Genomic DNA, 26,246 nt, shown 5'->3' on the forward strand with positions numbered 1-26,246 from the left:
TTTCTTTTCTTTTCTTTTCTTTTCTTTTCTTTTCTTTTCTTTTCTTTTCTTTTCTTTTCTTTTCTTTTCTTTTCTTTTCTTTTCTTTTCTTTTCTTTTCTTTTCTTTTCTTTTCTTTTCTTTTCTTTTCTTTTCTTTTCTTTTCTTTTTCTTTTTCTTTTCTTTTTCTTTTTCTTTTTCTTTTTCTTTTTCTTTTTCTTTTTCTTTTTCTTTTTCTTTTTCTTTTTCTTTTTCTTTTTCTTTTTCTTTTTCTTTTTCTTTTTCTTCTTCTTTTTCTTCTTCTTCTTCTTCTTCTTTTTCTTCTTCTTCTTCTTTTTCTTCTTCTTTTTCTTTTTCTATGTGTGTGTGTATGTGTTTAATTTGTCAAATGCTTAGTAAAGTGAAGCCACATAATTACCTGGAAGAAGTGTCAGGAGGGAGTGAGAGTTGTGACTCGTGTTGTTAGAGATTCAGTGGATCCTGCACCTTCCCCAGAGGCCCTGCTTGGTCAGTGCTCTGGGCTGCTGGGATGACTCACACTAAAAATATTGCCCCATCTTCCATCAGGGTCTCAGTCAGTAGCAGAGATTAAGGACTGTTTCATCTGGGATGAGAGAGGGCAGTGACAAGTGGAGGGATCAGTAATTATAGTCCATGGAGAGAAGTCAATGGAATCTCCATCCTGAGATACACATCTCCAAGCTGCGTCACAGGCTCTGACTGTGCCCATCAGGCACTTCCAATTAGTTGATATCAATCTACCTAAATGTACCAGTGAAAACACAAATTCTTTCTGCTTAGACTAGAGGAGCTGCTGCCTTGGCTGGGAGGAAATGCAGTCATCAGATTTATCCCTGAACATCACAGACTACGCCACCTTCTTTAAGCAAAAATACTGTTTTGGTAGGATTGTGTAGTATGATTGGCAGTGCTGGTTGATGGCTGGAGTTAATGAACTTAGAGACCTTTTCCAACCCTAACGATTCCCTGATTCTGTGCTACAATCACAGACTATCCCAAACATCTGGTGAAGAGGTATGGTATGTGCTGCCCAACTGTTGTGTACCTCACACCCTCCATTTACTGACGCACTAAAGTGATCTAAATAATTCCAAGTTTTATTGAAGGAGGCGATGGAAATGCAGATTTTTTTGCTGTGGGGACAGAGATCTGCAATATGGTTCAAGGGCATTTACTTTTCCAGTCTCATTTTTTTAAGGTCCCTCCCTGTCTTCCCTGTAGCCCATAAAACAGATTTGTTTGTGGCAAACATAGAGTAATGTGCTTATAGAGAACACAGAGGCTTAAGCAGCTTTCATTGATGGCCTTTGATTCACTGAAATTTGCCCTGGGAAACACTGCAGTGGTGGTTGGTCTACTCCATCCCTCCTCCTGGTGCTGTATATTTCCCATATCATATTCCTCAATATTCCTTCTGGCAGATGTGCCAAAAGGGCGGCAATAAAAGCCCATTTGTGCGGCCAAGAGTTCATCGCCTCTACTCTGAAGCAGCGAAAAACCAACATTCAATAATTCTGCTTTGCAAGCCGTTGTTATTTTGATAACACTTCAAGCGAGCAGCAGAAATACCGAGCAGCCCCCGGGCAGGGAGGGGGAATTAGCCAGGACAGTGTCTTTCCTGCAACTGGAGGGCTCTGGAAAACAAGGGCTGGTTTGAAGCTGGATGCCTTGGGAATCAATAGATGATTGTTTGCATGTGGGGGCCACAAAGTGCTGCAGCAGTCGAGGGTCAGTTGGTCTTACAGTTACAAACTGCATTTTTCGGAGGCCAGCCACATGCCTGTTTCTATTTGCAGGCGGCAAATAACGCGCCACACAAGTGGTCTGCGAGCTCCTTGTTTTTCCTTAAAGGAAAATATATGTGCTGAGGGGAGAGGGAATTAGCAGGGAGCTGGCGCTGCATTTCAAGGCTTTTGCTCTTAAACTGTGTTCGCTGAAGTCCTGCTTAACCTTAATAAATATGTTTCTCTAGCCAAATCTTTGAAGCCAGGGCCTGGAGGTTTAGCTTCACAGCTCTCACTCCATTTAGTGCAAATCTTTCAACTAAATACACATTCATCAAATTGACAAAATAGATGTTTATATTATATTATATTACATTATGTTATTTTATTTTGTATTTGGACCAATCCAAAGCACATTGCAGTCAATAGAAATTCATTCAAGGCTTTAGTGGACACTGCACCATGCTATCGTGAAAAATGTCTTTATTAAACACATTCCAGTAGTCAGATGGGCTAATATTTAGACAACATTTCCTTACCTACCCTGAATTCCTTTCTGTCAACACAAACAAGAACTTATACCCTGAGTTTTGGGTTGAAGGGAATTTTTTTGCAGGGGTTTTTTGGTTTGGGTGTTTTTAAATTATCTAGTTTTTGGTTGGTTTGTTGTTGTTGTTGTTGATGATGCTGTTGTCGTTGGTTTCGGTGGTCTTATGGGTTTTGGGATTTTTTTTTTTTCCTCAATATTATTTTTACAAAATAAAACTGTCGAGGTACACAATCTGATGTTAAAAAACATGTAGCAACCAAGAATCTTTCAGCAGCCCACTAGGCAGTCAGCAATATGCAGGTGGGGATAACAGATACAGGAAATAGAGAGCTGCAGGCTGTAAATTACCTGTATGGGTAAGGTGAATGACCTGTCTTTTCCCTCTTTTCACTATATTTTTTGTAGATTTGAGGATTAGATGAGATTATGTAGATTTGTAGATTAGATATTTTGAGGATCAGGTCATTAAAATACTTATCAATGGCTGTTCCTTTTACCATTTAGAATGAACTTCAGAGATGCTGAAGGCCCTCAGTGTTGTCCTCCATGGACCAAATCCCTCATTTATTCCACAGTCCCTGTGATACCACCTTGTGCCAGTGTCCCCCTGCTATGATGGTGATGTTCCCCTAAGACCTCTGGAGAGGACCTCCAACTGCTGTTTGTGTCTCCAAACTCACTAACTGGAAAAAGAAAGATTAATTAGGGAATTAAACATTCTGTCTTCATCCCAGAAGTACTATTGATATAATACAGAAACTCTGCTTTTAAGAACAGTGTTTACCTTCCCATTAAAACTCAAGAGAAACCATGATACAAAATCCATGGGATTACTTAGTCTCACCCACTAGAAACTAGGATGTTTCTCACCTCGAGGGGTCCTGGGTAACCACATCTGTTAATATACATTAAAAAAAACCCTTTGCACTGCTCTAGCAAATGGCATTATGAGACACATGCAAAGCTGTCATTAACCTCTGGGATTTAGATCAAACAGGAGCTCAATCTGAGCCACCACTGGATGCTGTTGCCCAAAACCAAACCCAGAGCAGGAAAGTTTAGCAAAGCAAACCCCAGCCCCATCTCTCACCTCTCACTGTGCCTGCTCAGGAGGAGCTCCCAGGTGGGCTTGGGGGAGCTGTGCTGAGCTGTTCTCTGCCACAGGCCACTCCTTTAATGCAGTGGCTCCTTCACAGCCCCTGCAAGCTAAATACATCAAACAGGCAGGGAGAGACCCGTGACAGCTCAGTGCTCCATCAGCCTTTCAGTGGCACGAAGAGGACACACACTGAGGGCCTTTGCTGCTGCACCACGCCTGCACCGCCCTCCTCACTGCTCTCCCTGCCTTAGATATTCCATCTTTATTATAATTCCAACAAATTCCTCCATCAAAGTCATGCAGCCCTATTTCCCAAGTCTGGTCTCTTCCTTTGTGCTAAAGCTGCTTCCTCTGCAACTAGCAGACTCCAGTAAGTCTTTGAAAAAGAGCATTTGGATTTAATGGCATGCAAATAAAACACACATAGGAGGACTGAGGAAAGCTAGGGCTGTACTAATCTAATAAATAAGACTATTATTGTTTCTCTGTCTGATCCAAAAAACAGCAAACAGCCTTTGAATATTTTTGTTTCAGAGATGCCTTTCCTCTCTAGAGCAAGCAATTTTATTTCATCTTCATAAAGCATACATTTTTGTCAGCTCTGTGGCCAAGATAAGGTGTTTTCTGCATCTATTACAGATAGGGGAAACTGAGTCAGGAGAGAGTAGACCAGCTTGCCAAAGTGCCTGCACAACATTAGAAATCAAAATGCCATGCTTTCTCCACCTGGGTTGCCACGGCTGCTGCTGCTGGCTATTCCCAAGCATTCCACCAGAAAACATGGGCAAACCTTGTCATCCCAAAAAATGAGGCTGTTTGCATAGTCTCATGTAGAAGTGATATATTAAATTTCCCTGCTTGATTTCTCAAGGCTGTTTACAAGCAGTGGTGTCTCTGTCCTGCATTCCCTTATTGTGTTCAGCCTCTGAGCACCATCCAAACCCTGAAGAAAGCAATAACATTGTTAATTTGCATTCATTAGTGCAGCTAATGATTGAATAGGAAGATGTGATGAATTGAAAACATGGGCTTGAAGCTGAAAACAGCCATCCCAGCCCCTGTGCTCCTCAGAGTTCTCTTAGTCCCTTGCAAACCTGTCCTTTCCCTCCCATTCTGCTGCCAAGACATGGGACCCCCCTCTGCACAGCATCATCCTGGGAACAGCCATGCATTGCCTGAAGAAGAAGGTTCATGTTGGACTTTGGAGGACTATCCAACCATCTCCTGTTTTTGCAGCATCTAACTTCCCTCTATCAAAATTCTCTTCAAAAAAAAGAAAAAAAAAAAAAAAAAAAAAAAAAAAAAAAGAAGAAAAAAGAAAAAAAAATCAGTACTTAGGCTTCCTAATTTTAAGCTGATTACTGATTGTCAAATCAGTGGTGTTAAAAATGGTTATCTATGTGCTGTTTCTGATAGTTTCCCCGTGGGAGCAGCTTGGAGCCTGCTCTGCCAGCACTTTTTTCTCACAGAATTGAAATCTGCAGGGGTATTGCATGTTCTCTAAAAGCTGAAGTAAAACAATACTGAGGGTGCTAAGGACCTGTCTGGAGCTCTTCAGCACCTGGCAAGTTCAATCTATAAGTCATGCCTCTCCCACACTAACAAAAATGACCTTTTTGGAGGGGGAAAAAAAAATACTCCCCAAAATATGTTATATTTGAAAAACCAATCTGCCTTTGCAAGACAGGCTGTAATTGAATCCCAGCTGAATGCAGCTGCAAGTGGGGTGAGGTGCCAGCATCATGAACAGCATCTGGAAAACCACAGAGGGCTGCAGAATGGAGTTGCATAAACTGAGGAGCTCTTTAAAATATGTGCATGCATGTGTGTGTGCATGTGTGTGTGTGTGTGTGTTTTGTGCAGGAGTGCAAAAAAAACCCCAGAAAAAACCAAAGAGAGGGTTTGAGGCCAGCACAGCAGCCTCTCAGTTGCAGAAAATGGCGACTGAGGGAGTCCTCAGCCTCCCAAACCTTCTGGCTCCTCGAGCATCCTGCGGCCCTGACCCTCCCACATCTTTGTTCCTCGCCGTGCCCTGCTCCTGAGCGCCAGCCTGAGACTGTTTACTCCTTCCCTCCATCTCTCCGAGGGATATGATTCACACGTTTTCAGATTTATTTGAGCAAAATGCAATAAATATGCCACTTCAATTTTAACTGCTGGAATGTAGCCAGGGTTTTTAATGAATCTGGCCTGTGCGATTGAAGTGGTCCAGGATCTCAAAAGCTCTGGGCACTGTTAGATTATACACACAGACATCCACACACACATATCTTCCCCCACCTCCCTTTCCCTTGGGGCTCTGTGAGTCACATGCGACTGCAGGTTTTTCAGATTCAGCTCTGGTTAAAATTAGCAAAAGCCTTTATTATTCAAGAAGAGGAAGGATTCCTATCACAGCTGCTGAGAACTGCCATATTTTTCTTGTACTTGCTGCATCGACCTATTATAATTTAGCTTTATCTGTTACGCTTTGTTTCCCTAAAATATAGTAGCAGGGCTTGGTCCTGTCAACACTGAATTTTAATTACAAGTTCATGAAGATCACTGCATTAATCTGTAGCTGGACCATCATGGATTTTGTTTCTGTGCAACTGGCATCTCTACAGTTTCAATCATTTATAGTGATGTTTTAAAAGAAGGTCTGCTCTGACCAGGGCACTAGTTTTGCAAGCTTCAACAAAAGATGAATTTCAAGAAGCTGTTTTAGTTATCAGAACAGGTGACAAAGGGCTTTCACATCAAAATCTGAATGCAAATAACTCACGTGTGGATGTATAAAGTCAACTAGCAGATTCACTCAATTCACGAGCTGCACTCACTTAAAAGGGAAAACAAAACAAGGAAAATGAGTTATGATATAGTAAATACGGCCCACGTCAACTCAGCAAGAAGGTTTTGGCCAGATCCCAGGAGACACAGGACCGAAATTGCCACGGCCCGTGGGAACAGGCCTGCTCTGGTAGGAATTCAGTGTCACTGCTGGAGCCCCGCCACTCCTGGTGGGCCCAAACCGAAGCGGAGGCGCACTGCCAGGGCCACATGGAAAAATCAGAGGATGTCAATTCTCCTGTGCCTCCATCTGCGGATAATTGGTTGAGCACTAAAATTCACAAGGAAAATTTTGTTTTAGAAAGATGATAAAGAGAACAAACAAAAGACAGGAAATTAAAATTTATGTAAACATAGTGGTTCCCAGAGCAACCATAAATGAGCCACATTGCATATATAGACGAAGGCATAAAAGTTAATACCATGTGCAGCAATACCATACACTACGTGGGTGCCCCTGGGACCGTATTACATTAGCTACGGGACCCATCATTTTGAATGGTTTGACTTTTACGCTTTTAAAGCCTCAAACACAACGTTGCAGCAACGCCAGGTGGGAATAGGGCATTTGCTGTTTATTTGTTTGTTTGCGTGAAAAGAGCAAGGACTGTTTGAACAGAATGGGGGAGAAGCCGTAGTTTTTTCTCCCTTTGCATACCAGAGACAAAGGTTGCAGGCTTTGATCTCAGAGATATCTGAGTAGTTTTGCTGGGGTATTCCTTCTCACTGGTTCAGTACTCACAAAGTGAGATGGCAGGAGCAGAGAACAGAGAATCTCCTGTGGAGATAGGGCAGTGTCTGCTCAAACAATGTACAATAGTACAACACAAAGCACAAGGCTTTTCCCTAAGTAAATGTGGTAGTGCAACGGGGATTGACTTAGCCATGTAAAGTGTCAGTCCTGAAATGCCTAGACTGCTTGGAAACATGCCTTCAGCTTGCTCTTCTATTTTTTGCAAGTGGTTATCCTGGGTTTGATTCTCTGCTCCCTCATGCAGTTGTTGACATCAGTAACATGGGTGTAAAATGTCACCCGATCAGAAGGCAGCCAGCATTCACCTTGCATTTGTATTCATGACTATACAAGGAAGAGGGCAGCACCAGGTCAGGCCCACTGAGATCCACAGAGATTACTTTGTCAATGTGGGATGTTTATGTTCTGATGGGGTGTTTTATAATCGACTCTTAAAACTCTGCCGCAGCCTATTTGTTCTGGTTTCATGGCACGGCAGAACACAGCAACAGTTTCAGTTTTCCACTGTCACTGTTTTTAAATTTTTGTTTGTTTTGTTGTTTTTAGTTTTTTTTTAAGCAAATCACTGCATCTTCCACCCCTTCAATTTTTTTCTCAGAATTTCCAAAATGTAAAGCATTTGGTCTAGGCTCAGCATTTGGTTTAGGTCTAGACTTGGGCTGCCAAGTCTGCTCACCCACTGGTGCAGGCACTGGTGCTTTCCCATGCCACACAGAAACCATTCCCAGGAGCAAGTGCCCCTTCTTTCTTTCTCACACCAGTCCCAGCTTCTTGCCACACTGAGGCACCCACATACACCCATTACAAGACCTCCTAAGAGCACTCCCTACCTGTCCCCATCTGTGATGGGGTGACCTTGGTCACCTGCCTTGCACCCACTCAGCTGTGCTGTCATTTTTCAACAAGACAGGGAAAGACTTGTAAAGATGGCAGTTGAAAGAAGTTAACAGTCAAAATTTGCACTGGACGTTGTCCATCTGTGAAGATGATGTGATGAATGTGTAAGATCTCCAGAGAAAATGTGAGCTGCAGGAGGGAACAAATACAGCACATGATCTAGGTGCACTTCTGCAGTGGAACGTGGGTTTGCACCCCTTGGTCATCAGCACCACCTACTGACACCTTCATCTGCCAGGTACCTCTGTCCTGCTCCTTCCTGACCGTGCCAGACCAGGCTGTGTGGTGCCACCTGGAGATCTGAGCCATCTGTGTCTCCACGCCTGTGCTCCAGAGGAGAGGCATTGCTTGCACCCATCTCATCAACAACCCCGAGATGGAGTCTGTGTTAGGGAGCTGGGTTGGGAGCAGGAGTGTGGCACATGAAATCACACAATCATTTAGGTGGAAAAGCCCTCCAAGACCATGAGTGCTGCTGTTTCCCCAGCTTTCCCAAGGCCACCACTAACCCACATCCCCAAGTGCCAGATCCTACAGCTTTTAAATCCCTCCAGGGATGGGGACTCCACCACTGCCCTGGGCAGCTGTGCCAGGGTGCCAGGTCTTGACAACCCTTACAATAATGAATTTTTTCCCAACATCCAATCTAAATATCTCATGGAACTTGAGGGCATTTCCTCTTGTTCTATCACCAAGCTGCATGTCTTGGTGACTTGCTGTTACGTCGTGGTGAGATTGCTTCCCTGCCACTCATATGTTGACTCCTAAAATTTTGTGTGGATTTGAACCAGGCAGTGTGGGTAACTCAGGGCCAGTTAATTGCACTCAAGCACAGCTCAAGTGGCATGACTCAACTTCTGGAGATGTCTCCTTCTCTCTGTTGATCATCTGAAATTCTAAAGTAACTTAGCTTGGACACCACTGAGTGATTTGAAAACATTTTGTGTATTTCTGTTTCCTATTCTGTTTTTTGTCCTTAACTCTTTTTCTTCCTTTCTCTGTCTACTGATGAGGCTCATTTCTCATTTTGTATGTCTGTGTTACTTGCACAGTTGGGACCCCAGCTTTCATTGAAGCCAAACGCTTCAGATAATTAATAATAATAAAAAAGGAGAGTGATATACTCTTTGTACAAAAATTTAATTTTTTTTTCTAATTCCTGCTCAGTTGAAACAGCTCATTTCTCTTGAAATGCAATTGAAATGCCATTAGTATTTTCATTAGCATGATGACTGATGATACAAGGCAGGCAAGTAGATTTTGGGCCTAGGCTGATAAATGTCCATGACTTTTTTGTAAGTCTGTGCTAAACACTTCAGAAGTCACATGCCAAGTAGTTCCAGATAGTTTAAAAAAACAGAAGACTTTTTTTTCCCCCCTTTAACTCCTGGAATGAGAAACAGCCGCACAGCGATCCAGAAATAGCACAGCAAGCCCAGGAAATGCCCACCAGTTGCTCAACACGTTTTTTTCTTCATTTAAACAGTTAATCTTCATCAATGAAGATATTTTACTCATGTGTCTTTGGCATTTCATGGGGGATTTTTTTTCCTATCTCTGAGGATTCACAGCTCTAGATGAAATGGCTCTTTTGTTTGTGGGAAGGAGAGAAATTCCCGTGGAAAAACCCAGCTTAGGACAAAACCATAGCTCAGGCTGCCTTGAGAGGCTATTTTCTTTCTTTTATTTTTTCTCTTTTTTTTTGTGAGAGAGAGGTTGAGCTGAATTTAAGTGATACATGTGGGTAAGTCATCATGATGGTTTTGCTTCCAGAGAATTTTAGCAACACTAAATGAACTATGAAGAATGGATAAACAAGAGGGGAGAGGAAGTGTTAAGCTTAGTTAGTTGTCTCATCATTCTGAGACATATTGCCTTTTTTACTCTGAGGTAGTTTCAAACACAGATGAAGGAAATTATGCACTTAGGAATGGCTTGTTCTTCTATCAGTTGGATAGGTTATATTTGTTTCATTGATTTCTTCTGTGCAGAACAGCAGTTGTAGAGCTGGATCCTGTAAATTTCTGTGTTTTTCTCTCACCTGCAATTTTAAAATGGTGATTTGACAGATTTTATTATTATTATTATCATTATAATTATTATCATTATTATTAAATTGTATGCTCTGTTTGTTGGAAATAGAAATATATGCTTCCTTCTTTATAATGTGAAGCCAAAGACCCTTGCCTTGGGGCAGGAAAAAAAATTCCTAATTTTCAGCCTGGGTAACAAATCCATCCTAAAGGATCAGAGGACATTTCCATGGTTTAAATTTCCTGCCCCTACATCTTGATGCATCACAGCCATTTTACCTCCTGCTCAGGAAAGAGCTGACACATGCTTGTGCTGCTCCCTCAGAGGTGACAAGGGGTTATTTACAGTGAGGAGATATTTCCCTACCCACAAGAGACTTTGGGACAGGCAAGAGTGAAGGCTCAGGACTTGATTCACTTGCCCACACATAGTTGTCAACTGTCATTTGAGATGCCTAGAATATCCTGCCTGGCCTCCAGCTGCTCTTGCAGAAGGGCAGAGGTCTTGTCTCAAGCCCTTTATCATATCTGCCAGCCTCCCTCGGATGTTTTAAATACCTCAGGGCATTTCAAACACAACCAGGTGCCTGCACAGAATTCAGGCTCCTGGCCCAGAGATGCACCACCCACATTTGAGCCTCTCCTTTTGAGTGGGAGGAATTTACACTTGAGTGGTGATTTGGCCACAGAGCTTCAGGAGGAGGATGGCTGCTCTCACCCAAATCTGGATAACCACAGCATAAGATTGCTGCCTGAGTTAGATTTCTCAGCTTTCATTATGGTCTGTGAAAGTTTAGCTAATGGAGCCTGGAGCATAAATAATCTTGTGTTAAAGTAGGTCCCACATTTTCAGCTGAAACACCCACTCCACTCTTCTGACTGCACTAATTCCATCTTTGTAGCCTTAAATACATAGCTCTCATGTAGAAACATGAGTTGCTGCCACCTAAAGTGAGATGAACCCACTATTCCCTTTGTTATTAAAAGAAAACACTGTCAGGAGGGTGTTAAGTACAAATCCATAGATTTGTTTACGAAGAGAAAATTCAAAACACTGAATTTGATTGAGCTGTTTTCCTGGGCACATGTCCCAGTAGGAGCAAACAAGGCCTGAGTTCCTTTTCACACCCAAACTGCTAAATAAAGTCCCTTTAGATTTCTTCTTTCCAGAATTCTATATTTTCTGCAAAGCTTACCAAGGCCAGCTTTTACAAACAATCATCTGAAACTGAGACCTATCCTCGTGTCAATCTGTACTGTTCAGGACACAGAGTCCTGAACAAAGAAAGTACACTACTAACCTAATTTTAGGCATAAAGGTTGGAGAGCTTGTGCTTGTCAGTTTCCTGACATTCGTTGTTTTTTCCATAGGGCTATGACCTGAACGAAGTCTCAGTCAGGGCCAGAATTTCAGCAGATTCTGTCTCTGTTCCATGTTTGCTTTTGTGCAATGAAATTCTGCCACCCCAGAAAAGCAGTCATAATTAAAAAAAAAAAAAAAAAAAAAAAAAAAGAATCTTTGCTTGCATAATCTTTGCTTCATCATGATGCTCTCTCAGAGAGGAGGCTTAAAGGGAACATATTCCTACCCTGATCCACCAGGCTGTATTTTGTCTGCCTGGTGCTATAAAATAAGCGTATAAGGCTATGGGGAGAGCAGTTCACTGCTTGAAGAATTTAAAATACTCTCTTTTGGCTCCAGTAAATGTGAAAACTGAAGACACGCTTGCACCAAAGCCATGAAGAAAAACTCTTTGCAAATTTAGAGTGACTCAAGCATAGATGTGCAACCTTAAAGTTGATAGCATAACTCCAAATGTCAGTGGTGAAGCACATTTAGGCTTTTCCATGTATGCTCTTTCTTCTGGCTCTTGTCAATCTGCTTTTCACACATGTCTGTAATAAGTGATTTCCCTCCAACTTCTTTCCAATCTATTCTTTGTCTCCTATTTCCATCTATTTCCCTATTTCATTCCACTTGGCACTCCTCACCTCTTTAACCTTTTCCTCATCAGTCACATCCCTGCTTGTGGCTCTGCTCCATAGAGGCACTCTCTGACCTTATTATATGTGGTCTCCCTGCCATCCTTCTTCCACTTGTAGGAAGCAGTCTCCAGCAAGAATTTTAATGAAAAACACTCTGAGTAAAGTATTTCCTTCAGAATTTTCCTTTTAAAAGAATGTAAAACTGAAGATTTTCCATTAAGGTTCATATCAGAAAAATAGTGTGTCACTGGGTTTTTTAACTGGATGAAAGCAAAAGGATGAACTTCAAGGAAAATCCTGATTTCCCTGTCTGTCTTTTCTCTGTTCATAGGAAAGCTGAGCTATTTAAATAAATCCAAACATTGTACTGTATTTGATAATTTTCACATATTTTAGTAGTTTTCAAATGCTGTTTAACTTATTTGGTGCTGAGTTTAATAGTCAATAACACTCACTAGCTTTCCTATGCATCTGTTTAAACAGATTTCAGTTTTCCTAATAAAGTCAATTACTGTAGTTTTCCTCACGAAAGGTGAGGAAGCATCCCTTATCTATTGATCTGAAATAAAGAAGAAAAAGAAGAAGAACAATAGATGCACTACCAGTGTGCATTATTTTTCATCTCTGTTGTTGATAAAGAAAGCATTCATTTAATGATAAATCAGCAGTAAAGTGGGATGAATGGGCTCAGATTTTAAAATAAAGCCAACATGAGACCTTCTAAAAATAAAAATGCCTCTGTTAGTGTGGAGTTTTACCTCTTCCAGATTGCAGGGTCTATGGAGACTCCTATTAAGTGCTGAGATTTCACTTCAAATGCATGTCATACTCAGAGTATTTCTGATTGTATGAGCTGTGGCACAGCTTATTACAGACAAAGAAGAAAAATGAAATTGCTCGGCTGCCCTGCCCAGCAGGGAAAATGCTAACTTAGAAATCAGCAGCTCTGGGTGCTTCTGTCAGCCCTCTGACTTTCTGCCTATCCTCACCCCACCTGTCCCCAAGTACCTTTGTGGTTTCTTAGCCAGGCTCATCTGCAGCTGCAGTGGGTAAGGAGATGTGGACCCCTTGGGGGATCAGCTCAGGTATTACTGAACTAAGTTCCACAGTGGAGGTGCTCCCCTGGTTCTCTTCTTCTCCTTTTTTGAAACCAGATGCATTTCTGGGTTTGAGCAACATCCCTGGCACAGTTCTCTCTAATGCAGATATAACCACAGGACTGCTTGAGTTGGTGTAGTGCAAATATAACATTTGTACTAGCAACAGAAACATATCAGCTGAATTCATGGAGCAAACACATATTTTCTTTTGCTAATGCATACACAGAGAGAATGAAGCTGTTTCCGGAGGAACTCTGTGTTTCCTTAGTGAAAGTCTCAGCTGAACTTGTTCAGCAAGACTTTTGCTAATTATTTTGATAACTTCCCTTATTTTTCATCACATTTTGTACCATGGATGTGCCTGAAAAATGACTCCCATCATTACACCAGCCCAGCCCTTATGCATCATTTGTCCTCCCCCCGCTGGCAACTTGACTCTTCTGGCTATGCTTCATGCCAGCACTCTCCTACTAGAGCTGCCACTGTCCCATTTAATCTGTGATAAATACAAACTGCTCCCAACCCTACTTGCCTAGGGGATATCAGCTCTATCTGCCACATTTTAAAATGATCATCCCTGTTGTTTAGAAAAACAACAACTCAAAATACCACCCCTGACTTTTCTCATTACTTACGGACTGAAATTTCCCCATCTGTCTTTCCTCAGCTGTGTTCTTGAGAAAGAAATCCTGTCTTCTGTTTTCTTTCTCCCCTGTGAGCAAATCCTTATCCATTGTGGCAGCTCATCTTGGAATGACTAGTTTTTCTAGGTAGTTCCTTGATCCTACCTGGAGATCTTTTCATTTCTGCCCCTCAATGCACCTAATGGCTTTTCATGTTTTTTAAAAAAGAGCCTTTTGTCTCACTTTTCTACCTAACTATCCTCCCTCAAACAATGCTTTTTTATTTCACCTCTTTCACAGATTTTAATTTTTACCCTCTATGAGAGAATATAGTTCTTCATCACTGTGTACTAAATTATTCATTTGCAGAGATATTTAACAGCAAATTTAATTTCTACAATCCTGTCAGTCTCTGTTTGTCTCACTTGATTCTGTCAGTCTTCAACAACTGTAAACTTTAATACTTTGTTCAACTTAAATTTTCAGACACTGAGCGGGAAAAGCTTGGCCTGGGAACCCAGAGCCTTTGACTCTGAATTAGACTTTTGACCCCTCCAGTTTTGCTTTCATTAAACTTATTTATTGCTGTCACCCACATATAACTACTGTGTTCTTCTGCTTTGATCCAGCTTCCACTAAAAATCTTAATTTCATGTGTTCATTACTTCCTGATATTGAAAAGAAAAAGAGAGAGAGAGAGAGAGAGAATTTGATGGCTTCTTCCATGATATTTTGGAACTGCAGTCCCACCCTGTTTGAAGGGATGGGGGCCTGGGAAGGGCACACAGTGGGGCTGGAGGGGATAGGGCAGGAGCACATTTACAGTCACCTGGTGTGACTGTCCTGTGCTGCCCTGAACTGTGAACTGCTCCCACCAGCTCCATTCAGTGTTCATCTTGGAATTCACTGAAGACTGAGCTTCCAGACACACAGACTTCATCTCCAGTGACTGGGACTGCATATCCCTTATCCCTCAGTCTCCTGACTCACCCTGGCAATATGCAGAGGAGGAATAAGGTCTATGATTCTTCCTGTACTGGTACAGGAAAGAGAAAATCCAAAGCAAAACCAAAGGGCAAGACTGCATCTGCCAGGAAGTCTAATTCACCACAAATATGAAAAAGACAGGAGACTGGTCTTTAAAAATTCAAGTTGAATTGATCATCCTCTTAGGCTGCAGTCCCAGGAGCAAGGACAGCAGGCTGAAGTTGGGGATTTTCCACCTCTACTGTCCTGGGATGAGACCCCACATGCAGTGATGTGTCCAGCTCTGGAGCCCCCAGCACTGGAGAGATATGGACCAGAGGAGACCATAAGGGTGCTCAGAGGGCTGGAGCCCCTCTGCTCTGGAGCCAGGCTGGGAGAGCTGGGGGTGTTTACCTGGAGAAGAGAAGGATCTAGGGATACCTTAGAGGCCCTTCCAGTACCTAAAGGGGGTCCAAGAGAGCTGAAGAAGGATTTTGGAAAGGGCCTATAATGACAACACAAGGGTGGAATGGCCTCACACTGACAGAGTGCAGGGTAAGAATTGATACTAGGAAGAAATCCTTACTTACTTTACTTACCTTTTATGGCTGAGCAATGGAGTCTGATGATCAGGAAAATAATGCTTTCTTACCCTATACTCCTGGGACCTAATCCTTTCACAGATGATGCTGACAACTACATAGTTGTCAAATACTGCATGTCATTGCAAGCAGCTCCACGTGACCCTGGGACCCTTGTCCCCAAACTGGAAGAGGATCTGAAGCCTCCCCAGACAATCCCACATCTGCACAGACCCACAGCAGTCACTCTGCTGCTCAAGAGAAGCTTTACCAGGCTTCAGGTATTGCAGCAGTTGTGACTGTGCACCTTGTCAGGAAACACAATTATCTTCATAAAGAAGGGAAGAGGAAGACTCACACTGCATTTCTTGAACACAGGCACAGATTCACCCAAGTAGAAAGGAATGGCAAGATGCATTTAACCTCATTAGTTTCAGTAGGGCTGACTTTGTGCAATCCATCAGTGTACAAATACATTAGGGGAACTAAACTATTTCCACATCTCATTTACATAATGGATGGGATGTGAAATGAGTCCTATGGAGGAGAAGTGCCCTGGAGGCACTAAAGTTTATCACAATATGTAAGAGTTCTTTTAGATCATTGCATTAAATTTCCACTAACAAGATAACAAATTAATTGTCTGCATTACTGTACTAACCCAAAGCGGATAAAGTGCATGATTTCAGCAGAGGAAGGCAGCTGTTTAAGACAGCTTGGTGGTTATAGGAGGAGGCAGAAGAGATTAGTGTGTCTCCCAGCATTTGTGTGCCATGATGCCAGCCCTCCTCCTGCCCCTTTAAGAAATCTGGCTCTTCTCTAATCTGATGTAGGACTTGAGCTTTATTAGTGAAGTGAGGGAGAATGAGTAAATCAACTGTATCAGACAAGCCTCAGGACATCTGGAAATTGATCATTCTGCAGAAATAAGCACTCTGTGTTTATTAGCTGGGAGTTCATCACTATCACTTCTTTTTATTCAATTCCTAAGAGATTTCAAAGCTATCATCATAGTATTAGCTCTTCTGACTGTGCTACTGGAGATAAAGATCAGAAGATCTATCTAATGATGGCTTTCTCAGTCTCCCTCTTTCCTTCTGTAAAGCTATTCTGATTAAAAAAAAAAAAAAAAAAAGGTAGGAAAATAGCTCGAATGAAATAAAGCAAACTTCATCTCTTAAAATTTTGCCTATTGGCAAGGGGAGTGATTTTTTTTTTTAATATTATTATTCCACAGGGACTTGGTTTTATTCAGGGGGACACATTCTGCAAAATAGAAAAATCCCTCTTAAAAAAGGTGGAATTTGAAGTTTTTAATGTGGTGGTGGAAAAGGGAGGAAGATAAAAGGACTTAAAGTCATAAAGCAGTGCTTTACATTGAAAGTACAGTTATTTTAAATGATAATACACGTCAAATAGAATCCAGGGAAATTACTTCCATAAGTTAGAAAGGTAATAATATTACTTTAAGAAGAATAATTACTTTCCTTAACTACATTTATCACATAGTAATTCAGTTCTCCCTTCTGGAATATGATGCAATGCCAAACTTTTGACTGATTTATTTAAAACCAGCCTTAAGAAAAGATTCACCAAGATATGAGGTTTCTTCTGGTTCTTTATTCCAAACTGAGGAGTTATCAAAATGCAAATTCTATGACTAACTACATGTTTAGACGTGCATTCCTGTGCAGCTGCATTGCATAGCTTCATTGTGCAAAGACATTGAGGGGGAAAAAAAAAACATCTGCAAGAGTTTTCCAATAACAATGGTCAGATGCATAAACAATTTAAGTATAGCTGTGAATTTCCAGAAATCTGTGGGGAGTGCAAATCCAATCCAATGAACTCTCTAAAGAAAAATCTTTCCTAGCAGAAGCTTCACTGAGATCAATTTTTATCAGTTGATTTTCTCCGTTTTCCAACGGCAAATTAACATTTATTATCTCTTTTGGACTGACACTATGAGTTCCAGCCTGGGTGCACATTGTGCTAGATTCTGTACACAGATTAAAGAAGAAAAGGTGCACGTTGTCCAAGAGTCTTTTTGTGTAAGTACGATGAGAGAAAACAGATGAATGCAATAAGCAGGGTGATCATGATTTAACAGTAAAGCAAGGCGAGTAAATTAATCCATTTGTACAGAGCCCAGCACAATGCAGTTGGGCCACATTGCTTGAAAAGTTAGCACTTAATTACAATGACAATAATTACCAGGTCTTTAAAATTAATGCATTAATATCAATTGTAGCTCACAAGTTGCTTAGCCAGTGAATGAAAAATGCTTTAAATCTTTACAGAAAGGCCAATTTCAAGTCAACATTGTCTACCCTCCTACACAAGCCTTCTGCCAGTTTTCCCTGAGCCAGAATCGTGCTTCTTCTGAATCACCTTTTTACTTATGATTAGAATGATTATTTCTTTATAATCATGCCATCACTGTTTTAAGCTCTTGATAAACTCATTCATGTTTGCCTCTGCTTTTGAAGCTGTCCTTTCCCTGTGCCCTTTCTCATTATATACATAATAATTGATTTCCTTCCTGCTTTGCTGCCCATTGTTCACTTCCATGTGCATGTGGTGCTGTCTGTGCTGTCAGCAGGACTCAGGGGAGTTAAGGTATGGGATGAAAAGTGTTCTAATTTGGAGGAAATGCAAAAAGATTAACAAATAGGTGATAAAGAAGGTCAGGATCAGGCCACGAACACATATTATAGAATCTTAGCATGGTTTGGGTTGGAAAGGGCCTTAAATACTACTTTGTTTCAACTTCTCTGCAATGGTCAGACACACCTTCCAAGCCCCATCCAACCTGGCCTGAGGCACTTCCAGGGATCCAGGGGCAGCCACCACTGCTCTGGGCAGCCTTTGTCAGAGTCTCATCACCCTCACAGGGAAGTATTTATTTATAATACCTAAAACTCCCCTCTTGGAATTTAAATCAGTTCCTCTTTGTCCTATCACTATCTGGCAGTGAAAAAAAAAAAAAAGTCACTCTTCAGATTTTTTTTTTTTTTTTTTTAAGCGCTCTTCAATTACTGGAAGGGTCTCTGTGGTCTCCCCAGAGCCTTCTCTTGTCCAGTCTGAGCACTCTCATCTCTTCTCAGGCTTTCTCCATAGCAAAGGTGCTCCAGCTCCCACAGAATCTTCTCTCCTTCTGGGACAGTACCAAAAATAAAATATACTGATTCAATGAATGAGTGAATTTTAAACTCTTACTTCCCGGCCATGGTTTTGCCAATTATTCTCTTTCACCTGATTCATAGATGGCTTGAATTAGGACCTTCTTTTACCTAAGGCCTTCTGAGCAGAGCACTCCAATGAGAGGAAAAGGTCCAATGAAGGGTGATGATACCACACCAGCAGGTCTATCCACTGGAGGACAGACATTCCACCACTGCAGCAGTGTGCATCCATGCCTTGTGAGCAAATTGCTGCACTTAGTGTGTTCAACAATGCCTCTGAAACTCTGTTTGCATTCTGGTATCCATGAAAGAAAACTGATGGCTCTCCCTTATTGGCTGCTCCAGATCCACAAATTACTCTTCTTCCTCAGTATAGATGAGGTTTTCAGTGAGGTGAGGGACACAGGGTGAAGAAACCAAGCTCCTAAAACAAGAGACAGATGTCTGAACCCATGATTCATCAGTGATGAGCTGCAATTGGGCCATGTAGACTTTGAAGTAATTCATTACATTTGTATCTCTTCTGTAGGGGGAGGACTTTCCTCAATGATTTGTATGACCTTGCTAAACCCAGATAGGTGGTAATTGAGCAGCAACTACTTCTTCAGAAGAAACAGAATAAAAATATTGAAAATATTGACTCACCCCAAAGGCAATGAGCAGCACTTTGGTCTTTGACCTTTAAGCATCCTAGGGTAGTCAATAACCTGGCTGTTAGATGCTGTGCCTGCCACTGATTTTGATTTGGGAGTAGTTTAACCTTGAACCAAGATCTAAGTAACCACGGCAACAGGAAGTTGGCCTCTCCATCCAAGGAGTTGGGATCCATAAATCAAGGTCCCTAATGCAAACACTGTGTGCAGGTAGAGATTTGAGAGGATAAGTGGTTTGTGGGGGATTACCTTTGAAAAATGAGTGATTGTCCCTTGATATGTTGAAACACAGCTTCACAGACTTTTTTCTTTTTTTATCAATAGAGGTCAACAGGTTACAGCTGCATGTTTTCATACAGCTCTTTATATAGGCCCTTCAGTTTAATTAGAACCAGATGTTGAATTTATGAGGTTGTTAGCATTATTATGTACCATATGCACATGCATATATGTGTGTGTGTATTGATACATGCACCCACATGTGCACTCTTCTTGTGCACCCACTACACTCACGAATAAATATTGTTAAGGCACAAACCCAAGCACTGTGTAGTGGTGAAACCTCAGGTGTGCATACACACAGTTCCAGAGGGTAATTACCTAGTCAAATATCTCACTTATTCTATGGGACACTGCTTTATTCAATGTATTGAGCTCACCTAATGAACAGCTATTTGGGAGCTGGATTTTCCTTTTGCTATTCAGTGCGTGACATCATGTCTCATTTATTCCACATTTCTAAGCCTCGGTATGAATAGATGAATGTTTCATGAATGTTGATAATTTTATTTTCACAGGACTGCTCTTGAGATGAGGGGTATATTATTGTTCTCATTTGCACTAGAGAAGCTGAGCAGAGAGAGATTGAAGTTTAATGGATGCAATTTGAGATGCTTAATACTAGATTTGAGGCTCTGGAAAGATGTGTGGCCTAATAGGCAGAGACTGCTCTGTTTATCTCCACCAAGCTGTGACTTGTAACACTGTCTCACTTATGACCATTTCTGCCCTTTCTTGCCTCCTTTAAATCCACTAGCTGATATCAGGTCACAGTTTCATCAGGACTCCTATCCCAAACTGACCCATTCTGTAGCCCCATCTTCCAGACTCCTCTCACTGTAGCATTTCTGTGCCTGAATCTGATAGGGATCTCTTCCACAGTTTCTGAGACAATCCACAGATCTGCTGATATTTCTCATTTTATGTGGCAGAAGCATAAGTTCGTAGGGAGGGTTCATAGCAGCTCCAAATAGCAAATATAAGGAATTTTTGGTTGTAGTATGGAGAAGCTGAGCATAGTGAAGAGGCACAAATGGGAAAAGGGTCTGGAGCACCAGGAGCAGCTGAGAGAGCTGGGGGGCTCAGCCTGGAGGAAAAGAGGCTCAAGGGGAACCTTTTCACTCTCTACAATTCCCTGACTGGAGGGTGCAGCAAGGTGGGGCTGGACTCAACTCCCAGGAAACAAGGGACAGAACAAGAGGAAAGCTGTGCCAAGGGAGGTTTAAATTGTATATTAACTAAACTTTATTCACAGAGAGGGTTGTCCAGTTCTAACTCAGGCCCCCAGGAGCAGTGCTGGAGTTCCCATACCCTGGAGGGATTTAAAAGCCATATGGATGTGGCACTTGGGAACATGGGTCAGTGGTGGTCTTGGCAGTGGTGGGGGAATGGTTGGGCTTGATGATCTTAGGGATCTTTCCCAGTCTTGATGATTCTGTGATTGTAGGTGTGAGAGCACGTGTGGAAAGTCTTTGAGGAACTACCAAGTGTTATCCAGATGCAGCCAGGGGTGAAAAGGGGGCTCAGTGCTGCAGGGGATCAAGGCTCCCACTTGCTGACCTGACCTACTCTGTCAGGTTTGCTGCTGGCCTGGATCAGGAATACTGTGGAGAAATGCAAAACCAGATCAGAGTGGCAAATCAAACTCAGCAAAGATGTCAGGAGATTTTCATGATTGACCAAGAAGCTCCTGAGTGATGTCAGGTACAAAAGGGAAGCAAAAGAGACCCAGAGAACTAGAGCTAAAATATTCAAGCATGCAGGGATGGGCTTAGGAAGGCAAAGTCCATCTGGAACTGAATCTAGGGCAGAAAAAGAAATCAACAAGAAATGTTTTACATGTACATAAAGTAGCCAAAAATAGCCTATGGAAAATATGGGCCCCTTGCTAAATGCATCAGGGACTCTGGCTGAATAAGATCAGCAGAAGACCAATTGTCCTCTTTGCCTTGATCTCTGCTGGTAAGACTGGCCTTTGAGAATTCCAGGCCTGTAAGACTAGTGTGCAAAGAGAACCTGCTCTTGGAGGAAGATCTGATTAGGGAACAGTTAAATTGACTGAACATGCACAAATCCATGGGATTTGGCATGATGTACCCAAGGTGCTGAGGGATCTGGCTGGCATCATTGTGAGGCTACTCTTGGTTGTTTTTGGAAGGTTGTGGTGATCAGAGAGGTTTCTGAGGACTAGAAGAGGGGGAATATCAGTCCAATAAGGTCAGGAAGAAAAAGCAAGGAAGCAGAAAGGCTGTTCAATCTCACCTCAATCCCCAGAATTTGATGGAGTAGCAACTGTGAAGAGCATTTCCAAACATATGAAGGAGGAAAAGATGATCAAGAGTAATTATCACAGATCTGGGAAGGGGAAATCATGCCACTAATCTCATGTTTCTTATCTTGACTTCAGCAAGAGCTCTGCCACTGAGTTCCATCAGCTTCTTATAGACAAAATGATGAAACACAGGCAGGATGAATGTACATTGTGTCCGACTGAAAACTGGCTGGTCTTGGAGGGTTGTAACGTGTAGCACAAAATTCACTTAGACACCAGTCAGTAGAGGTGCACTCCACAACATGAGGACTAAAAACTTTTAGTATGTCAATTAATGAGCAGGGTGATGGGGTAGAGTACACCCTCAAAAAACCTGGGGAATTTCAGAACTCAGAGGAGTGGCTGATATGCCAAAGGAACATGGACATATGGGAGAGAGTCCAGTCAGAGGCCACAAAGATTATTAAGAATATGGAATATCTCTCTTATGAGGAAAGGCTCAGAGAGATGGGATGTACCACCTGGAGAAGAGAAGGCTCAGGGGAATTTTTCCACATATGCAAATGTTTAATGGGAAAGATTAGAGAGGAGGGAGGCAGATTATTCTCAATACTGCCCAGTGACAAGACAGGAGGCAATGGGCACAAGCTGAAACACAGGTTTCTCCTGAGCTGTGTAGATTTACTGAGGAGATTAACAGGTTGTAGAGAGAGGTTGTGGGCTCTCTCTCCTTGGAGAAATTCTTATTCAGCCAGGTGTGGTCCAGGGCAGCCTTCTCTGGATGATCCTGCTTGAGCAAGGTGAAGTGAGCAAGGTGGTCTCAAGAGGAGCTTTTAACCTCATTGCTCTGTGATTTTTGAATCATTGTATAATTTAGTTACCAAAATCCAATGCATTTTATCGTAGGCTCATGTGCAGGTTGAGATCTGAAAAAAAGAAGGAATTTATGAAGGATTCTCTCTGATAAATTAATATCTGCCCTAATAATGTTAAAGCCCAACATCACTGAGACTGGGAGAGGTTTTCAAATTTTTATGCCAGCAGTTTAAATTTCACATATTTACAAGCAAACAAAATGGTTTCAAACTCTAAGAGAGTTTGAGAAATACTGTTGGTGGAGGAATTTGCCAGCCATAAGTGCATAACTTTTATTTTTCTGGAATATTTAACCTCTTTGGCCTTTTTTTTTGCCACTCATTTATTCTGCATTGTAAACTGTAGGTAGAAAGATATACGACAAAGAACTCTTTCTTTTTTTAACTCACTTCCCTTTGATGAGCTGCAAGGCAAATTTAATTAGGAAGGGAATTCCTGAAAAATAAATGTAGTGTGCTTTGGATGGGAATTGCATGTTGAAGTTGTTCCTGATGCCTGCTCCTTACTCAGATGAAACACCCACTAAGTCAGGTGTTTATAGCAGAGAAGTATGTAACAATGTGTGGAGAATAAACTACACAGGAAATGATACATAGGCATTCCCACTAAATAGACTTATGAAGGATATCTGTCTTTATACATGTATCAGAGTGTACATGTTTTTTAGAAGAAAAAGTACCAATGTGGACAGTTTTGTTAGCTTACCATTGTTTGTAGAGACCACTGATGGTAACTGCTTCAGCAAGATTATCAAAAACTAATATTAATCATAATTTTTGCAAGCATCAAGACTGTATTACAGAAACATCCACAAGGAAATATGGAAATATATCAATGTAGCAAGGACAGCAACTGGCTCCTCTTTTTTTTTTTTTTTTTTTTTTTTTTTTTTTCAGATGTATCCCCAGACTGTTACAATACTAATACTCATCCAAATTTTGTTTCCCCAGGAATCGCAAGTCCCCACTTAAAAGCAGACCAGACTTCACTTCATGGTAAAATGGAAAGTTCTGCCTGTAATGTGATGACCAGAAGGAAACCAGCAGCTGTTGACAGTGTTGCAATGCCAAGTCCAGTATTATCTCTCCTACCTTCATCATCAGCAACATCTGAAGCAGGTAATGCTGTTTTCACTCCACCCTCTGTTTCTTCCCCATCTTCTTCCTTCTGGAGCCATACAATATGTTAACCTAATTCTCTTCCTGATTGGAGAAGTAGCTGCAAATGTGAATATCTAATGTGATAATCAGGCTGTACCATTTCCAAAGCATGATTGTATATCCTGGCACATCAAACCTATTTTATTCACATACCACTACTTGTGCAATCATGAGGCACAAGTAGCACCAGCCTGTATGATCTAGCAAGACTTCTGGGCTCCTCCCTCAGCCCAGTTCTTAATTTCTTTTAAATGCTCCCATCCCTGTAGCACGAGAAAACCAAATACACAGTGAGTAGCTGAGGAACAAATGAGATTTCTTACTGCATACTTCAGTGATTTTAGTGTAATATTCTGTCTTGCAAATGCAAAATTGTCTGGGGCAATGAGCAGTGATTTAAAATACCAGAATAAATAAGTCAGAATAGCATGCTTTTCCATCAACTTATATTTTGTGCTTCTATTTTGAATCAGATCAGAAAGGTGATATCTTTATACTGTTGGAAATTGAGCCAAGTCATTTAGGCATCATCACACCTTTTTTGGGCATGGATAGAGAAGTTAATATTGCATTTTGTCTTAATTTCCAGTGAATGGAGAATCCACAGTTCATTGCCCTACTCCTAATGCAGCCATTAGGAGTTTCATAATGTTGTCAAACTTTTGATGCCACATTCACAAAAAAACATATTTGTATCACTGATTTACTGAATTATTGCATATTTAATCATCCAACTGCAAGTGCTGTTTCAATGCACTTATTTTTATTTCCCTCTCACTTGCTGAATAAACAGTGAAAACAAGGGTTTAATGCTGCAAATTAGCATCTGTAAAAATATATTTTTATATTAAAAAAATCAGGATTGTCTGTTTAGCCTTTAATACTTTCCTATATATAAACCAAGGACAGATTTTAAAGCAGCAGAGAAGCAAAGCACACAAATATTTTATGATCCATTTCAAGATGAAAGTGTATGCTTGACTGCATAGTTCATTCTTTCCATTTTCAGAAGTCTAATTAAATTGTTGGTTTATCTGTAGCCCAGATGTTGAAATAATTTAGCTGAAAACTGAAAGAAACTGTGTTAATGGGATAACAGGACAGTGCTGTGGGTTTCCTGTAATTAATAGGAAGGTCTTTGAAAATTCCTCCATTCAAATCAAGCCAACAAATTGACCCCAGCTTTGAGCAGCCTTCTCTGTGCCATGTTCCTGCAAGTGGCCTCAGGCACCTCTGAAGGGATGGAGAATGACAGGCAGCAAGAAGGATTTTAGAGCTTCAGACACCACAGAGCTATCCAGAATGAATTCATTGAACTTATGGGGCTAATGAAGAGCATACAAGGGGTCTGATCTACTTGGGTCACCTCGTTCATCATCACTGTGCTGGAGCAGATCTTTCAGCCTCCTCTAAGCTACCCTTGGAAATATGTATTTTTGGTAGGAATGGCTCTCTTTGCTTCAGAAGCTGTTTCCAGCACCCTATCATTCCTGGCCTCCCAGCATGGCCTGCAGCATTTCAATTTGTGAGACTGAGCCTCGCTGCAGCTGTGGGCCCTGGGGAGGAGAGAAACACCAGACCTCCATGTGCCTTATTTGAAATGTGCAAAGCTGGGGTTTAAGGCTGGCATTGGTTCTTGCTGTTTTGGGGCAGTTAGGTGAGGTTGTTTGGAGAGTGGGGAAAGGATGAAGCAAAAATATAAAAGCTTGCGCTGCATTGTGCATTTCTATTTTCTCTTCATTTTGGATTTTGCCTTCATGGAGGCAGCATGTGGGGAGGTGGAGGGGGATCAATATGCCCAGGTAAAAAAATTGTCCCCCCTGTGCATCTCTGGTGCCTGGGGGGTGCCACATGTTGCATCACCTCCATGAAAGCATATTCACTTTTTCATATGCCTACAGGCAAACATAAAGTTACTGTTATCCACCTCATCTTCTACCCATTCTAAAGGAATTAATAGAGAATTCATAAAGGAATTCAAATAGATCAAGACAGTCTTCCTCCCAAAGCAAGATTCCCATGTGAAAAGAGCAAAATGTGTGCAGGACCAGAAAATAAACCCCCAAAAACTAATACCAACACAGACCAGAAAAAAATTAAAAAAACTAAGACCAACTTGGGTCCAGGGTTGGGTAGGGTCTGTCTGGATAAAATGGAAAAGATTAATACTTAGTTTTGTTTGTCAGGAGACCAGTATATCACATGGCAATATAGGAAAATATTTTATATCAAAGATTGCTCACCAAGAGCCTCCAGATGAGTTGATAACACCTAATGGCTCCCACTTCAATAGTAGTGTACTTTGGCAGATCTCCCTAACATTTTATCATAGGCACACCTCATCAAAGCTTCCCCCTGCAGACCCACCAGACTCTTTCTGCATAGTCTTCCTACACTAAGTGTAAAATCAGATGTCCCTGACATTCAATGATCAAAATAATGTTGGGTTTCCTAATATCTCATTTTAAAAGCCCGACATGAAAGCATATGTACTTACTCAGTACATGTATTGTGACTACTGGCAGGCTGTGTAACAACTCAAATGATTTCTAGAGTCTGCAAGTTCAGAGGCCTGCTAGGAAGAAAGCAAAAGAATTATTAGTAGCTTCTAACAAGCTCCCTGAGAAAGCCATAAACACCCCAAAGCATTTACAAAGGAAAAATAGTGCAGTAAGCCAGC

At 41.5% G+C, this 26,246-nt stretch overlaps 1 protein-coding gene across 2 annotated transcripts in view; it reads left to right on the forward strand.

Annotated features, from left to right (window-relative positions):
• SETBP1 (SET binding protein 1) overlaps positions 1-26,246 on the forward strand; it is a 266,971-nt gene that overhangs the window by 232,308 nt on the left and 8,417 nt on the right. For both annotated transcript variants that reach the window (XM_056513669.1, XM_056513670.1), the window contains one exon: positions 23,357-23,524. In XM_056513669.1, coding sequence (XP_056369644.1) covers positions 23,357-23,524 — 168 coding nt within the window. The remainder of the gene's footprint in view (positions 1-23,356; positions 23,525-26,246) is intronic.

Source organism: Oenanthe melanoleuca, chromosome Z (genome assembly GCF_029582105.1).
Source record: "Oenanthe melanoleuca isolate GR-GAL-2019-014 chromosome Z, OMel1.0, whole genome shotgun sequence".
Classification (NCBI taxonomy): Eukaryota; Metazoa; Chordata; class Aves; order Passeriformes; family Muscicapidae; genus Oenanthe; species Oenanthe melanoleuca.